Consider the following 18,511-nt stretch of genomic DNA (forward strand, 5'->3'; position numbering starts at 1 on the left):
ATTCCAGTGTATGGATTTACCACCATTTGTTAATTCATTCACTTGTTGATGGATGTTTGGGTTGTTTGCAGTTTTGGATATTGCAATAAAGCTGCTACAAACATTCATGTGCAAGTGATTGTATGTACATGTGTTTTCATTTTTTATGGTTAAATACCTATGAGTGTAATGACTAGGTTGTATAGTAGGTGTATGTTTTAACTTATCTTAAAGACACTGTCAAACTGTTTTCCAAAGTGGTTATATAATTTTTACCTTCCCACCAGCAGCATATGAGAGTTTCATTTGCTCCACATCCTTGCCAACACTTGGTATGATCAGTTTCGTTTTAATTTTGGATATCTGATAAGTGTGTAGTGGTACCTTGTTGTGATTTGAATTGCATTACCCTGATGACTAATGATGTTGAGCATCTCTTCATACACTTATTTGACATCTCTCTATCTTCTTTGATAAAATGTCTGTTTAAATCTTTGGCCCATTTTTTATTGGGTTGTTATTTTTCTTATTGAGTTTTGAGAGTCTTCATATATTTTGGATGGTAAGTCCTTTACCGTATATGTTATTTGCAAATATTTTTTTCTGGTCTATACTTTGTCTTTTCATTCTTTTTAACAGTGTCGTTCAAAAAGCAGAAGTTCTTTATTTTGATAAAGTCTGATTAATGATTTTTTTCCTTTTATGAATTGTGTTTTTGGTGTCCTATTTAAGGAATATTTGCCTAATCTCGTCACAAAGATTATCTTTTTCTCTTATGTTTTCTAGAGGTTTCGTAGTTTTAGGTTTTGCATTTAAGTTTATAATCCATTTTGAGTTCATTTTAGTATATGGTGACAGCTATGTGTTGAAGTCAAAGTCCTTTTTTTCTTTTTTGGCACATAGATATCCCATTGTTCTAGCATTATCATTGGAAAGACTATGCTTTCTCCACTGAATTACCTTGCATTTTTTTGAAAATCAGTTTACCATATATGTGAAGGTCTATTTCTGGACACACTATTCTGTTTCATTGATCTATTTGTCTATCTTTATGCCAATACCACACACTTTCTTGATTACTGTACTTTCATAATGTATTTTGAAGTCAGGTAGTGGAAATCCTTGAGCTTTGCTCTTTTTAAAAATTGTTTTGCCTTTTCTAGGTCCTTTGCATTTCCTTATCAATATTTAAATCAGCTTTTCATTTTCTACAAAAAAAAGCCTGCTGAGATTTTGGTTGGAATTGCATTGAATCTATAGGTCAATTTGCAGATAATTAAAATTTTCACAATATTGAGTCTTTCAATCTATGAAAATGGTATCTCTCTCCATTTATTTGAGTTGTCTTTAATTGCTCTCAGCAATGTCTTTTCATTTTCAGCGGACAGGTCTTGCACATCCTTTGTCACACTTATTTCTATTTTCTGTTTTTACATCCCTTTGTAAATTAAATTGCTTTCTTAATTTCATTTTTAAATTAGATAGGAATACAATTGATTGTTTCGTATTGAACTTATATCCTACAATCTAACTAAACTTACTTATTGCATCTAGCAGTTTTTTTGTAGACTCCATAGAATTTTCTATTTGTAATCTGCAAACAAGGAGTTTTACTACTTCTTTTCCATTATGGACGTCATTTATTTCTTTTATTTGTCTTGGTACATTGGCTTGACCCTCAAGTCCAGTGTTGAACTGGTAAGAGCAGACATTCTTGCCTTATTTGTGATCTTAGGGGGGGAAGCCTAATTTCACCATAAATTGCGAAGTTAAGTATAGGTATTTTCACATGTTCTTTATCATGTTGAGAAAGTTCCCTTCTGTTACTAGTTTTTTGAGAGTTTGTATCAGGAATGTATGTTAGGGTTTGTCAAATTTTTTTTCTGCAATTATTGAGATAATCGTGTTTTTCCTTCTTTAATCTTTTGATGTGGTGAATTATATTGATTGATTGTCAGATGTTGAAGCAGCCTTGTATCTGTGGATGAACCCTATGTAGTCATGATGTATTATCCTTTTTGCATGTTGTTGGATGATATTTGCTAAAGGCTTGTTAAGAATTTTTACATCTGTTTTCATGAGGGATATTTGTAGTTTTCTTATATTGTTTATGTCTAGTTTTAATGTCAGAGCAATCCTGGTTTCATAGAATGAGTTGGATAGTGTTTTATCCTCTTCAATTTTCTGGAAGAGTTCAATGTTAAATTGTCATTAAATGATTGCTAGAATTCACCAGTGAAGAAGCCTGAAGGTGTTTTTTAATGGTAAGGTGTTTAACTACAAATTACATTTAATAGACTAGGGCTTTTCAGTTTATCTTTCTTTTTGAATGAGCTTTGGTATCTTCTGTCTTTTAAGGAATTTGTCCATTTCATCAAAGTTTTCAAATTCATTGGCAGAAAGTTGTTCATAAATTCCCATATTATCTTTTTTATAGCTGTAGAATCATTAGTGATGTTCATACTGTCATGCCTGATGTTAGTATTTTGTGTCTTCTCTTGTTTTTGTCTTGCTTAGCCTTGCTAGAGGTTTATAAATTTTATTGTTCTTCTTAAAAAAAAAATCAGCTTTTGGGTTCACTGATTTTCTCTATTGTATTTCTGTTTTCTGTTTCATTGTTTTTCACTTTAATCTTTAGTACTTCATTTCTTCTGCTTACTTTGTGTTTCACTAGCTTTTTTGGTTTTTAAGATGGTTGCTGAAGTTATTGGTTTGAGACCTTCCCTCTTTTCTCTCTTTTTTTTTTAATAAAGAGCTCTTCTTCTTTTTTTTTTTTTTTCTGGGAAAGACTCAGCCTGAGCTAACATCTGTTGCCAGTCTTCCTCTCTTGTTTTTTTTTCTTCCCAAAGCCCCAGTACATAGTTGTACATCACAATTGTAAGTCCTTGTAGTTCTTCTTTGTGAGCCACCGCTGTTGCATGGCTACTGAAAGATGAGTGGTGTGGTTCTACGTGGGGGAACTGAACCTAGGCTGCCGAAGCAGAGTGCACCAAACTTTAACCACTAGACCCCTAGGCCATCGCGGCTGGGTCCTTCTTTGCTTTTCTTTTTTTTTCTTTTTCTCCCCAAAGCCGCCTGGTACATAGTTGTATATTCTAGTTCTGAGTGTCTCTGGTTGTGCTATGTGGGACGCTGCCTAAGCATGGTGTATTGAGTGGTGCCATGTCCATGCCCAGGATCTGAACCAGTGAAACCCTGGGCTACCAAAGCGGAGTGCATGAACTTAACCACTCGGCCACAGGGCTGGCCCCTCTTCTTTTCTAATATAGGTTTGTAGTATTGTAAATTTCCTCTGGATACTGCTTTAGCATCCTCCCACAAATTTTGATATGCGATTTTTTGTATGTGAGTGTGTGAGGAAGATTGGCCCTGAGCTAACATCTGTTGCCAGTCTTCCTCTTTTTGCTTGTGGAAGATTGTCACTGAGCTAACGTCTGAGCCAATATTCCTCTTTTTTTTGTGGGATGCCACCACAGGGTGGCTTGACGAGCGGGGCTAGGTCCACGCCTGGGATCCAAGCCTGTGTACCCTGGGCTGCTGAAGCAGAGGAAGTGAACTTAACCACTATGCCGCTGGGGTGGCCCCTGATATGTGATGTTTTTATTTCCTTTCAGTTCAACATACTTTCTAATTTCTTTGTTATTTCTTCTTTGACTCATGGGATACTTAGAAGTATGTTATTTAATTGACAAATATTTGGGCATTTTCCAGATAACTTTCTATTATTGATTTCTAATTTAATTTCATTGTGGGCATAAAGCATTCCTTGTATGACTTGAATTCTCTTAAATTCACTTATAATTTTTTATGCTTCAGAATATAGTGTATCTTGTTAAATGTTCCACGTGCACTTGAGAAGAATGTGCATTCTGCTGTTGGGTAGTGGAAGGTTCTGTAAATGCCAATTAGATCGAGTTGTTTGATAGTGGTATTAAGTCTACTATATTCTTCCTAATTTTTTACCATATGTTCTATGAATTTTTGAGAGGGATTAAACCTTTGGCTATAATTATGGATTTATCTATTTCTTCTTGAATTTCTGTCAAATTTTGCTTCATGTATTTCAAAGTTCTGTTATTAAATGCAGAAACCCTTAGGGTTATTGTCCCTCTTGATGAATTGCCGTCTTTATCATTATGAAATGAGTTATGCCTACTAATGTTCTTTGCTTTGAAATCTCCTTTGATATTAATATAGTCACTCCAGCTTTTTTTTAATTAGTGTTAGCTTGGTATATTATTTTTCATATTTTTATTTAATCTGTTTTTATCTTTATATTTATTGTGCGTTACTTAAGACAGCATATAATTGTCCTTGCCTTTTATCTGATCTGAAAATCTGTGCCTTTTAATTGGCGTGTTTGACCTGTTCCATTTAATATGATTATTGATATGATTGAGTTTAAATCTCCTATCTTGCTATTTAGTATTTTTTGTCCCATATCTTCTTTGTTCTCTTTTCCTCCTTTTTTTTGCCTTATTTTTAATTAGTTATTTTTGCAATTTCATTTTTAGCTCTGCAATTGGCTTTTTATCTATAAATACTTTGTTGTGTTTTTTTAGTAGTTGCTTAAGCGTTTGTAGTATAAATCGTTAACTCAGGAGTCAGGAATCTGTGGTCTCAGGCGAAATATAGCCAGTTGCTTACTTTTATAAATAAAGTTTTATTGGAACACAGCCACACCCATGTGTTTAAGTATTATATTTGGCTCCTTTCATGCTTCAATGGTAGGATAATTGCATGATCATTTTTTATTGGATGGCAGGCATTCTGAATTTAATTTTCTTGTACTCTAGATACTTTTGTTTTCTTATAAGTAGTATTTAGCTTTGTTCTTGGATGCAGTTAACCTTTTGAATCTTGCTTTTAAGCTTTGTTATGTGGAACCAGAGCAGAATTTAGTCTAGGATTAATTTTTCCCAGTACTGATGAATGACCCTTCTTAGTACTCTAGCCAACACCCTATCAATTATAAGGTTTCTTTACTCTCACTGTTGGGAACAGGACCTATCCTGGTCCTTTCTGAGATCTTTGGGTTTTTTCTTTTAATCCTTTGGAGTTCCTTTTCTGGGCTCAAGTAGTTTCCTCAGATTGAGGTTTGGCAATTTTTTATTGGATGGCAAGCATTCTGAAATTTACCTCATTAGGTGATGGATATTTTTGTATTCCTATAAATGTTATTGAGCTTTGTTCTAGAATGTGCAACTAGTTTGATTCTTTCAGGTTTTTAAATCGGGTTAATTCTGCTCCACTCTGAAACAAAACCCTTCTGATTACTCTAGCCATTGTCCTGTGAATTATGAAGTTTTCTGCTCTGGCTGGAGGTAGCAGGAACTACTCCTGGCCCTGTGTGAGTTCCGTAGATTAGTCCCTCTAATTCTTTCATTGGTTCCTTTCCTGCCTCAGGATGGTTTCCTCACTTACATGTGCTGAGCATTTTTCTGCTGAATACTTGAGGAAGACCGTTTACATAACTCTATAGTTCTTTCTCTGTGCAATTCTCCCTTCTGTAGTCTATCTTGTGAATTCTGTCCTTCTTGTCTCCCCAGACTCTCAGCTCCATCTCATCAACTCAGGGAGTCTTCCAGGCTTTGCCTGACTTAGCCTTTCCTGCACTGCTGCTTGGAATCTCTTTCCAGGTAGTAAGCTGGGGCAGATATGGTTGTTACCTCATTTGTTTCCCATCTTTCAGTATTCGCTGTCCTTTGTTGCCTGCTGTCCAGTGTATTGAAAAATGTCATTTCATATATTTTGTTCTGTGTTTTAGTTGTTTCATCAGGTGGGAGATTAAATCCTGTCCTTGTCTACTTCATTTTGTTTTGAAGTGGTAGTCTGGGAGTAGCATTTTAATTGGGTGATAGTGGCCCAGCATCTGACTTCCAGAATTAAAATGTTGGGTGTGGGAGAGCTCCTTTTGATTCCCATAACTCTGGAACTTGCTGTGAAAAAGGAACAGTGTGCTTCTGGGATGCTAGCCAGTGCTTAAGTGGCTAAGGTCTCTGGCTTATATCTGTCTATCTCCAGTGCAGAACATGCATGAACATAGACTGTGATCTTGGTATATTGTTTACTATAGAACAAAATTCAGTATGTGGTAGGATCTGTCTAGGACCACCTTCTAAGGAGGGTCTTTAAAGGACATTGTTAAAAGCTGATCCCAAGACATAGAGGGACAACAGTATAACAAGGCTCCAGTATTCATGATTTCTTTTGTTAGATTGTAAAAGTGTCAACAATGTGTCAAGAATGTGTTTGAGAAATTCTTACTTGTAGTCATTTCTAATTTTCTTTTAAACTCTTCAGACCTCCATTCTCGATGTGGGACTATCTAAACCCATACTAGCACAGAGATGCAGTCAGTAAGTTTTGATTCCTAAGTCTGGAATATTAGGTAAGAGCAAGCAATTTAAATGCATTTCCCAAAAGATAATAAATTAGTATATTCATTGAATAGGCTTTTAAAAATGATTTAATGGTTATTTCTATAGATAGCTTATTAATAAGTAGTTGTTTATTGGTCATATGTCTCTTGTGTGTACAAAAAAAACCTGTTATATTGTTCAAAATGAAGACTTGTTCTTTATGCCTTAGAAAAAGACTTTACAAAGTAAATTTTTTGTATATGTTAAATAATTTTATAATGTACATCCTATATATTTTAAAGGGAATGGTACCTCCCCAAATTTCTCTCCCCTAAACTAAACATACACACAGCTCTTAAGCCATGCCCTTCTTTGCTAATATAGAAAATATAATGGGATGAATGGTTAGTAATTGTAAAGCTGCATTCTTCCAGAATTTATTTATAGGCTTAAAATAATTGTAAACTCCCAGTAGGAACTTTTGTTTGTTTGAAATTAACAGAATGATTTTACCAGCTTATCTGGAAAAGTAAACAAATGAAAACACATAAGACATTTTGAAAATAAAGAACACCCTTTCCTTGCCCTATCTCGTTTCTCTTGTTTAAAACTTTATAAAGTTGCTGCTAAAGGAAAACATCACAGTATCAACACAAGGTTAGACACATACTGTATAGCCCAGGAGTATTCTGGTATATATGACTTACCATATATTACTATGATAGCGGAAGAATCACAAGTTAATGTCAAAAAGATTGATTGTTCAGTAAACAGTATATGAGAAATAGGTTAGATATTTCAGAAAAAAATAATTTTAAATTGTCATCTCTACCACAAACAAAGGTAAATTTTACTTACATTGAAGAGATAAATCTGGAAAAACAATGATCCTAGAAAGAAAATTCAGCTGAATATGTAGTCGACCATTGAATGGAGGTCTCTTTAATCGTTAAAGTTATGAAGGAAAATCATATAGAAATGATATATAAATTTGACTGCATAAATTAAGAATTACTGATCATCAAAAACCAGCACAGTGGGGAAAATATTTACAAGTAATGTGATGGAGAACTGAGTTGTTTTTTTTGTAAAGATTGGCACCTGAGCTAACATTTGTTGCCAGTCTTCTTCTTTTTTCTCTTTTCTTCTTCTCCCCAAAGATCCCCAGTACATAGTTGTATATTCTAGTTGTAGGTCCTTGTGGCTCTGCTTTGTGGGACGCCACCTCAGCATGGCTTGATGAGCAGTGCTAGGTCTGTGCCTAGGATCTGAACCAGGAAAACCCTGGGCCACTGAAGCAGTGTGTGCAAACTTAACCACTCAGCCATGGGGCCGGCCCCACAACTGACATTTTTAATATTTAAAGGGCTGTACCAATTGAAAAAAACAGCCACTAATGGAAAATAAGAAATAAAAACACATAACTGATAAGTCACTAAAAAATAGAAAAGCCACTAGACATGGAAAAAATGTTAGCCTAAGAATCAAAATTTACGTTAAAACAATTGACGTCATTTTTGTATTTCCAATTAGAAAAGATTTAATGCTATCATGGATGTGGTAAGACAAGTACTTTCATAAACTGCTGATGGGAGTGGAAATTATTGTAATCTTTTTGGAAAATAATTTTGTTGGGTATATCAAAAATTGTGAACTATTTTTTCTCCTTGACCAGTATTTCCTGTTTTATTCCTTAGGAATCAAAATTGGGGAAATAATCATAAATATTAAAAACATATATGCATATTATAGAGTTATTTAAAATAGTGAAAAACTGGAAAAACCTAAATGAACATTTAAGTAAATTATGGTAAATTAATATGTTGATATTGTGCACATGTTGAAAACTCTTTATAAATAAGTTTTAAATATATGGAAAGTGTTTATGATATAATTTTAAGTGGAGAAAAAGGAGACCATTAAATAGTATGATGTCGAATATGGTAAAACACACACTCACACACTCACACACACACGTATGCGAACAGTTTGAAGAGCAGTCAACAAAAGACTAGCCGTGCTTACATTAGGGTGCTGGGGTTTTAGGTAATTTTCATTTTTGGGGAGATTTGTGATAGATTGATTAGTAAATTGGAAAGCATTAATGGTAATGAATCTAAAGCTTAAGTTGTAGCATAGCATATGGCAGAAGTAACTTCTGGGGAAGAGGTAGTTCTTAGAAACAGACATTTCAGAGTTAAAATCCTGGGCCTGCTTCTTACTAGCTTTGTTATTCTGGACAAGTTATTTTATCACTGAGTCTCTTTCTCCATATCTAAGGTGGTGATAATACCAACCTTACAGAGTTGTTTGGAAGATTGTAATAACATAATGAATATATAGTGACTGGCACCTAATTGCTACTTAGTAAGTTTCTTATTTGCATCCATCATGAAGCTTTTCACAGATTCAACTTCATGACAAGGTAGTATGCTTACCATAAACTGGAACCGAGGCAAAGTTTCTTCTTTAAAGTTTGAATGGTTTTTGTTTAGGGTTTTCATATGTGTTAGGTTTCAATGAACATTTTAATTAGCCTTCCTCAGAAGTTAAATAAGTAAAAAGTATTTTTATTCTTAATAAAATATCAAGTGAAAATGATGTTCTTATACTTTTACCATTATGTAATATTCAAGTGAACTCTCCTGAAACTTAGATAATGAACAATCTTTGTTTTTCTATAGATCATTTTTAAAAGTAGGTGGAGTATCAAAATTTATCTTTAACTGCTCATTCTCTGCAGTTTTACTAGTAACCCGAGTCTGTATTATGTAATTAAGTGGCTATAATTCTAAATGGGCAAGCCAGTTACAAGATTTTATGATATTTTATTCAAATTTTGAGTTTTCCTAATAATCCAGAGATTTCTTTAATGAAAATAACCAATTTCTAGAAAAGTTATTTGTTTTACCATTTGGAAGCCCTTGATAAATCTTAAAACTCAGATCTAATGGTTGAGTAGTGCCCAGTTTTGTGTGTAAATTAGCACTCACTCAAATATAGACATAAACCTATAATAATACTTCAGGGTTGCACACATAGCATTTTGCAATTTACGGAGTTTTTTTTGCACTTAAACTAATTTGATTCCCACAACAACCTTGTTAGATAGATATAGCAGATATTATTATCCTTATTTTTCAGAGTTTAGAAATTGAAGCCTAGAGGGCTAAGTGACATGTCAAACATTACACTGCTAATTCTGATTCCAAGTCCAGTGCTGTTTTCACGTCATCATAGCAGCTCTGTTCTGAGGCGCAAAAAGATTGAGGAATACTGTACCATTAAACTCATGTACTTTACTAGCAGAAGAGGCCTGGAGCTACCCCTTTGGTCAGAGATTGGATTTAGAACTGTGTTCAATATAAGAGGTACTAATTTAACAATTTGTGTTGGTGTATCAGAAGCTTTGTGTTAGTAGAGCTGCTAAAAGCGAAATCCTTGAGAAGTGATAGTAGACAGTGAAAGAGAAAATAGTGGAATTACCAATGCTAAATCAAAATATCCTATATACTTCAAAGATCCTGAGGGCATAACTATATTGTAGTAGGGTACTAAAATTAATAATCATATTATGACATTGTCATTAAAAAAAAAAATCCTGTGCTGTGTATTCCAAGCTACATAATATATTTTAGGAAGATTTACAATTAAAATGGTTAATATTGAAGAGAAGGATTCTTAAAGAGGTTAGTTTCTTCTGTCTACTTCTCTTATTTTCTTATTTGCCTAGATTTGTCTGTTTACTGTTTTTTAAAGAAGTAAATTTTAGAAAATCAATATTGAAAAAAAGATCAAATGTAAATTATTACTTTATTTTAGGTTCTGTTTACAGAGGAAGATGTGAAATTCTACCTCGCAGAACTGGCCCTTGCTTTGGATCATCTGCACCAATTAGGAATTGTATATAGAGACCTGAAGCCAGAAAAGTAAAGCTATATTCTCTTTATGCATCCTATAACTACTTTTTTCTCCATTAAGTCTTTTATTTTAAAGATTATATAAAAATATATATATGAATTATACAATTATATGAAACTTATATAAAGTAATCTTCGTAAGATGCCCATTGATTTAAAATTAATCATTTAAAAAATACTCAGCATTTCAGATATCTATTTTAAGTTTATGGTGATTTTTATGTAAATGTTTTATATAAAAATATTTTATTCCATCTTGTGAATATGAATTTTGATTTACAGCATTTTGCTTGATGAAATAGGACATATCAAGTTAACAGGTATGCAAATTTTCTTATTCTATCCTAAGCCCATCTTATATTTTTCGTTATTTTAATATATATTTGTCTAAGCCCGTTTTCTTTTTTCCTTTTTCTTGATTTAATTAGTATTTTATTCATCTTTTTGGATAGCCTCAATATGTTCTATTTGTAATAGCAAAAAATTGTACAATAGAGTTTCTATCCTAATTAAGAAGTGACATTTGGTTTTCTAGGTACAAACACATTATGTTAGTTTAAGTCTAGACTGAAAGAGTTATCGTTAGTTATCGTATTTGAAATTAGTGAGTTATAAACTTTTAAATCAAGTGTTTCACAAGCAGTGGTCATTTTCTTCTTTATTTGTAAAAACATATGTTTTATTTTACTTTATTTTGGATATTGAGGGTTTACTATGTCTAACACTCTGTGCTACTCTACTCCTCCCAGGACTCTTAGGCATAAAGTATCCTTATTATACTATTTTTAAAAACTTTTTATTTTGAAATAATTGTAGACTCACAATAAGTTGAAAAAATAGTACCGAGAAGTCCTGTGTGCCCATTACCCAGCTTGCCCCAGTGGTGACATCTTACAAAACTGCAGTGCATTATCTAACTCAGGAAATTGATTGGTACAGTACAACTAACTGGACTATATACTTTACTTAGATTTCACTAGTTTTTGCATGCATTTGTTTTTCTGTTTGTGTATAGTTCTATGACATGTTATTACATATATAGATTTGAATATCACCACCACAATCAATATGCAAAACTGTTCTACAACCACAAAAGAACTCTCTTGTGCTGCCCATTTATAGTTACACTCTCCCTCTCCCTTCCCTAACTCCTAGCAATCAGTTATCTATTCTACATCTCTGATTTTGTTATTTTGAGAATATGATATAAATAGAACCATATAGTAGTCACACTCCTGGGCATTTATCCTAGAGAAATAAAAACTTATTTGCACACAAAAACCTATACATGAATTTTCATAGCAGCTCTATTTGTAATAGCCCAAGACTGGAAATGTCCTTCAAAGAGTGAATGGATAAACAAACTGTGCTACATCAATACAATGGAATACTACCCAGCAATAAAAAGGAAAGAACTCTTGATGTATGCAACAACTTGGATGAACTCAAGGGCATTATGCTGAATGAGCCAATCTCAAAAGGTTACTTGTGTTTTAAATAGATAGTAAATTCTGTATTTAATTGTCAAAATGTTAAAACAGAGATAAAATGAAGATGTGGTCTTTACAGAGAATTTTGGACCAGTACACTTTAAAGGTAAGTTGCTTTAAATTCCTAAGTATACTGCTTCAATGTAAATTGAATGAATGAAGCTGTTAACTTGAAAGCTCAAGCAGATGTGACAAAGTTCAAATACAGTTCAGTGAACCTTACTCATTCATAGCCTGCTTCTCTTTTTCATATATAAAATAAGCAAAGTAGTTTTAAAGGGATTGGAAGAGGAAAAAAACTATGAAGAGAGAACATTCGAGTTTTGAAATTTTGTATAAAATATAATTTTCCTTTTACAGCAATCAAACTTTAGTTGCAGAGCTAATTAGAATTTAATTATTTTGATTTTTCTTAATAAGTTATACCTGTTTTATCGGGGGTGAGCAAGGGAGGTGGGAGAAGAGTACAATAAATCCTACCTACATCTCGTCTACATTAAAGTTAATAATGATGTCAAATTGTTTTATATTTAGTTTTATAATGTGGATTCTTCTTTTACACCTTTTGAACTCAAACTGGTTGAGGAGAGGAGTAGTTAGAATCAATGTTAATTTATAAGCAGGGGACACAAGCTTGCAACAGGAAGGAAATGCTTTTTATATATATGTATTTTTTAACAATTCAATCTGTTTTCCTTAAAATGGCACTCATTTTTTTAAGAAAGTACACAATAATAAATATTAGATAATTTACACTGCTTTATGATTACAACCTAATTCAAAGTTTTGTAATGAGTAATAAATTTATGAATTTAACTTCACAACATTCCAATAAGGTTGATTGAAGTGTGACCATTCACAGCAAGTATTTTAAGACTTTTTTCATTTTTTCCTTTAATTTCTTTTCTTTTTATTCTTTCTTTTCTTCCTTACTTGCTTTCTTCTGTTTTTCCTCCTTCTTTATCTGCCTCTTTTCTTCCTTCCCTTTTTATCTCCTTTCTTCCTTCCATTTTGAATACTATAGTTGTTAGTGCCAGATTGATTGCTGTTTGTCATTGATACCAGTGAGCTGTAGTGATTTAGGAATATCTCATCTAGGCAGAGTCTTCCTTAGCATTATAAATTTCCCCAGAATAATCTTTGGAGAGTGGCAATACCTTTCTTTTTACCTGTCTGCTTTAAAAATTCTCCAGATTTGAAGAATGGACCTAATGTTTAACAGGTTACTCTGGAATGGCAGTAGACTAAAGAAATGTTCTGTGGGATGATTGTGCTTTAAGCCTGATTGACCTCATACTGAGATCATGATTGTATAGCAGAAGATCAGTAGAATGGGAGTGGATACCCCCAAAATATCTGTGTACTTGTTAATGTATTATTTATAGTGTCTTTATGTGTTAATTTTTTTGGAACAGCCCACCATATTCTATATAAAAACTAACTATATAATATGACTTGTCTTGTTTAGAAAAAAATGTTTACTCATAATATCCCATTGAAAGTTATACACTGAACACAATTAATTTGTATTGTCTATGGTTGCTGTAATGTATTTTCTAAGGTACATAATTCAGGGGTAATTTCTATAAAGAGAGGGAAGAAAAAATATATAATGTCAGAAATTTAAATCATATGGTACTTGAGGTGACGATTTAAGAGAACAATGTACACATGAGAAAGTTTTATTAATTTTTATGATTATCTTCAGATTAACTGCTGAGATTACGTATAGTAAATATTCATCAAATTATTGTGTTCTGGATGTGCTTCTAAACTTTAAAGTCTTATAAAAAAAAGTCATTTAAGCTTACAAAGATATACTGCCCTTCCTCCCCCCAAAAACCCTTTATATAGCTGATTTCTACATTTTGTTTCCTTTTCAAATTAGTGGCTTGAAAAAACCACTGGTTAACATCTGTCTTATTCAGTCTTGTAGCTAACTCTTACTATTGTAAACATTTTAGTCAATCGATTGCTGGCAAATTCTAGTATTAAATGTCAGTTTTGTCAGAAATAGTACAGCAAAGGACCTCTGTGGAGTGGCAAAAATCTCTGAAAGGTAACAGAGGATAAGAAAATTCTCTTCCTTCTTCCTCCTCTCTGGAATGGCCAAAGAAGCTAGTGTTCTTCTCTACAAGGTATGTTGTTATATTTGGCTGAACTGACCTCGAAGACTAGCTTTTGTTACCCTTAATTTTTGAAATGAAATGTGCAGAGCTTGAAAGTCTCAAAATGTGGAGAAAGAACATAGCAGTACGTTGGAAAGATTTTTAAAAATTATGCTGAAAATCATAATACTCAGTTATTATACAAGGATAGTGATTTTTGTATGAAAATACTGAGCATGGTTAGAAACTCAGTTTTGAGCAGCTCTAAAATTAAGTATTAATGTTGGCATTTTATTTTAAAATAGCAATATAGGGCTTATAGCTTTTCTTCATTTATAGAATTAAGGTATAATTTACACAGAGTAAAACTCATCCTTTAGATCCTTGTGGTGATGGAACTATTCTGTATCTTGACTGCATTGTTGTGAATATTGTGGTTGTGATATTGTAATATAGTTTTGTAAGATGTTACTATGAGGAAAACTGGATAAAGGGGAAACAGGACCCCTATAATATTTCATATAACTACATGTGAATCTGCAATTGTCACAAAATAGGAAGTTTAGTTTTTTAAAAAAAATCACTTTAATGTATAGTTCTGCAAGCTTTGACAGATGCATACAGTCTTATAATCACCACTAACATCAAGATATAAAACAATTCCATCACCCTCCGTCCAAATTTTTCCCTTATAAGTCAATCTTCCCTTTACCCCTAGACAACCGCCAGTCTGCTTTGTGACCCTATGGTTTTACCTTTTCCACAGTGTAATATAAACAGAGGCATACAGTATATAGCCTTTTTTTTTCCTTTTCTTTTCTTCTCCCCAAAGCCCCCCAGTACACAGTTGTATATTCTAGCTGTGAAGTGCCTCTGACTGTGCTACGTGAGACGCCGCCCCAGCATGGTCTGATGAGCGGTGCCATGTCCCCTCCTGGATGAGAACTGGTGAAGCCCCTGGCCACCCAAGTGGAGCGCGCGAACTTAACCACTCGGCCATGGGCCGGCCCCCCAGTATATAGCCTTTTGAGTCTGGCTTCAGTTACTTAGTATAGTACATTTGAGATTCATCCATATTGTTGCATGATCAAAAATTTGTTTTTTATTGTTGAGGAGTGTTGCATTTTATCGTGGTACCATGGTTTGTTTATCCAGTCCCCAAGTAAGGGGCCTTTGGGTTGTTTCTTGGTTTTGGCAGTAACAAATAAAGCCACTATAAATATTCATGTCCAGGTTTTATGTGAACGTAAATTTTTATTTCACTTGAGTAAATACCAAAGGAGTGGGATTGCTTGGTCACATGGTAAGTGTGTAACTTAATGAGAAACCTCCAAACTGTTTTCCAAAGTGGGTAACCTATTGCATATCCACCAGCAATGTATGAGAGCTCCGGTTGGTCTGCATCCTCAGGATTACTTGGGATTGTCAGTATTTTTTATTCTAGCTCTACTAAGTTGTGGTTTTAGTTTGCATTTCCCTAATAGCTAATGACATTGAGCATCTTTTCATGTGTTGATTTCTTTGGAGAAGTGTCTTTTCAGATGTTTTGCCCATTTAAAAAAAATTGCATCGTTTGTTTTATTATTGGATTTTGACTTTTCATACTCTGAATATAAGTTCTTTATCAGATATAAGATTTGCAAATATTTTCTCCCAATGTGTAGCTTCTTTTTCGTTTTATGAACAGTATCTTTTGAAGAGCAGTTAGTGATTTTGCTGAAGTACAGTTTTCAACTTTTCTTCTATGGCTTATAATTTTAATATTGTAACTAAGAAATCCTTGCCTAACTCAAGATCACAAAGATTTTCTCCTATGTTTCTTTTGGAAATTTTACAGTTTTAGGTTTTACATATAGTTCTATGATTCATTTTGAGTTAATGTTTGTTTCTGGTATGAGAATGGATATTTGTATATCAGTATCCTATTGTTCTGGCACCATTTGTTGAAAATACTGACCTTTCTCCATTGAACTGCTTTTACACCTTTGTCAGAAATCAATTGGCAATATATATTCAGTTCTGTTAATGCAACACATGTGATCTTAAAATTCACTGCACTGTGCATAATTGCATAATAAAAAGCACAAGACTTATGAGGAAAATGGGACTAGGGGTTTAATACTAAAATATATAACCAGTGTGACACATTAAAGAAATATTGGAAGCTGATTAAAATGATAGTATTTTTTTACATGTTCTAAATGATTAAGAATAAATACTACAACAAGTATGGTACTTTACCTTGAAAAAAAATCCTGATATGTGCTTGTAGAATTGGTGTCAGAAAGATTGAAGTTTGTGAGTTATTGTGAAGTAGTGGAGGAAGATTATCTGGAATCAAGAGGAAAGTTTTAACACTACAGGTGGACCAGAGTGGCTCATGACACACATGATGAGCTAAAATAGCTGGTATATGTTTGGGGTGTGTGTGTATATGTATTTCTACTTGGGTCGGTTCAGCTAAGTGCAGTTTACTCGTGTTTTACCTGGTGTTTCTTGCAGACAAAATTGCACATGAACCAATCTAATTTTGTGTTATGCTCAAATTGTTTCCTAATGTATCAATTGCATTGGAACAAATTTGCATTTTCAGCATAAGAATTAGAGCAGAACTGACTGTATGTATCAGTCTGATTTGAACACAGCCCTGTTGCATTGATACACACACATATATATGTGTGTGTGTGTGTATATATATATGTATATATGTCCAGCCTTTCTCCAATACCACACTGGCTTGATTACTAGCTTTACAGTAAGTATTGAAGTCAGGTAGTGTAAGTCCTTTGTTTTTTTTCTTCTTATTCAAAATTGTTTTGACTATTCTATTTTCTTTGTCTTTTTATATACATTTTAAATTCAGCTTGTTGATTTTTACTAAACAAATCTTGCTGGGATTTTAAAGTTTCATTGAATCTTTAGATCAGTTTTGGGAAAATTGACATTTTTAGTGGAATTGAATCTTCCAAACCATGAACACTGTATGTCTCTCCATTCACTTAGATCTACTTTGATTTCTTTCATCAGTGTTTCTAGTTTTCAGCATATAGTTCTTGCATTTACTTTGTATATTTATACCTGTGGATTTCATGGGGATTTTTTTGATGTTATTATAAATGATACTTTTTAAGTTTCAACTTGAAGTTTTTCATTTCAAGTACATAGAAATAAGATTGACTTTTATATAATGATACCTTTAGCTGTTTGAAGACCTTAACAAAAATGGAAGCTCGCCAAAGCCAAATTTCCTTTTTAAATATTTTAAAAAGTGTAAGTTACTATTTCTTTTTTGTCTTAATCTATTTTAAAACTTAGATCACTATGAAAGCTTTGATTTAATTGTTGTCCTCTCAAAATGGTTGAACAATGTTCTGGTATAGACATGAAAACATGTATTTTGTGGATGAGATTTAACTGAGCAATCTTTAAATGCTCTTAAAGAGTATCATTATGAAATGCAGGCTGCTTTCCATTATTGGTATCACAGGAGCTTTCCTAAGAGTAATCACAGGCTATCCATGAATAGTTTTAAGGTATAATACATGATTTTGTTTCTTTTTCTATTTTCTGTTTTCTGAAGATCTTCAGATATATTTTTGTGTAACATTGTTATTGTAGATTTTGGACTCAGCAAGGAATCAGTAGATCAAGAAAAGAAGGCTTACTCATTTTGTGGTACAGTGGAGTATATGGCACCTGAAGTAGTAAATAGGAGAGGTCACTCCCAGAGTGCTGATTGGTGGTCATATGGTGTACTTATGGTAAGTAGTGTTATTTTTTTAAGTGATGCCAATATAAAGTTAATGTTATTTAGAATTTTAATTTAAATTTTGAGATGTGTCGGGTGAGAATAGGGTTCTGATAATTCATGATTATCATTAACAAGCTTGTGATTGGCTAGATATTATACAATAAGAATTAGAGTTTTAGTGTTCTGATTTCTCTTAAAGTTGCTAGCTGAAAAGGTAAATGGCAGCATTCTTTTACAAATTATTCAAATTTAAAACTTAGCAAAATGCTTACCAGATTTCAGAATATACATTTCAGAATACTGTATTTAGCAGTTGTATGATGTTTTAATTAGGTGTCAAAGAATTTAGCATTTCATAGATACTGTCTTATTGTCCAGTTGTTTCAAGCAAGTCCCTAGAAAGATTGTAAACCTCTTGAGGAAAGCAGTCATGTCTTATACTACTTTTCATCTCCCATAGCACCTAGCATAGTAGGCGTATGGACTGACTAATTTGGTATAAAATTAAGCATAGAATTTGCAGTAAAATAGGATGATAAATGAATAGCTGTTGAATCAGATACAATTTGCTTTTGAAATATGATAATCCATTTTGCCTATTTATGACAATGTCAGACTATATGACACATCAGTCTATTAAGTGCCTATTATAAGCCTGGTATTCAGGGAGGGCAGAAGGGTTGGAACAAACTAAAAGTACAATATTTGGCATTTTACATGACCTAAGAAGGCATACAGTCTGGCTGAGGAAACACTTGGAATAGCTAAATAAACTGTCTGGAAGTAACTTAGGAATTCAGGCAAGACTTCATATAAGTTGATATCAGAAAATTAGAGGAGGTGGAACTTAAATTAAGCCCTAAAGTATGGATAAAATGTAAGTAGCTGCATGTCAGGAAGG

At 33.1% G+C, this 18,511-nt stretch overlaps 1 protein-coding gene across 7 annotated transcripts in view; it reads left to right on the forward strand.

The window, feature by feature from the left end:
- RPS6KA6 (ribosomal protein S6 kinase A6) overlaps positions 1 to 18,511 on the forward strand; it is a 176,858-nt gene that overhangs the window by 103,391 nt on the left and 54,956 nt on the right. For all 7 annotated transcript variants that reach the window (XM_046673320.1, XM_046673325.1, XM_046673326.1 and 4 more), the window contains 3 exons: positions 10,164 to 10,270; positions 10,544 to 10,581; positions 17,478 to 17,620. In XM_046673320.1, the coding sequence (XP_046529276.1) occupies positions 10,164 to 10,270; positions 10,544 to 10,581; positions 17,478 to 17,620 (288 nt within the window). The remainder of the gene's footprint in view (positions 1 to 10,163; positions 10,271 to 10,543; positions 10,582 to 17,477; positions 17,621 to 18,511) is intronic.

Source organism: Equus quagga, chromosome 10, assembly GCF_021613505.1.
Source record: "Equus quagga isolate Etosha38 chromosome 10, UCLA_HA_Equagga_1.0, whole genome shotgun sequence".
NCBI lineage: Eukaryota > Metazoa > Chordata > Mammalia > Perissodactyla > Equidae > Equus > Equus quagga.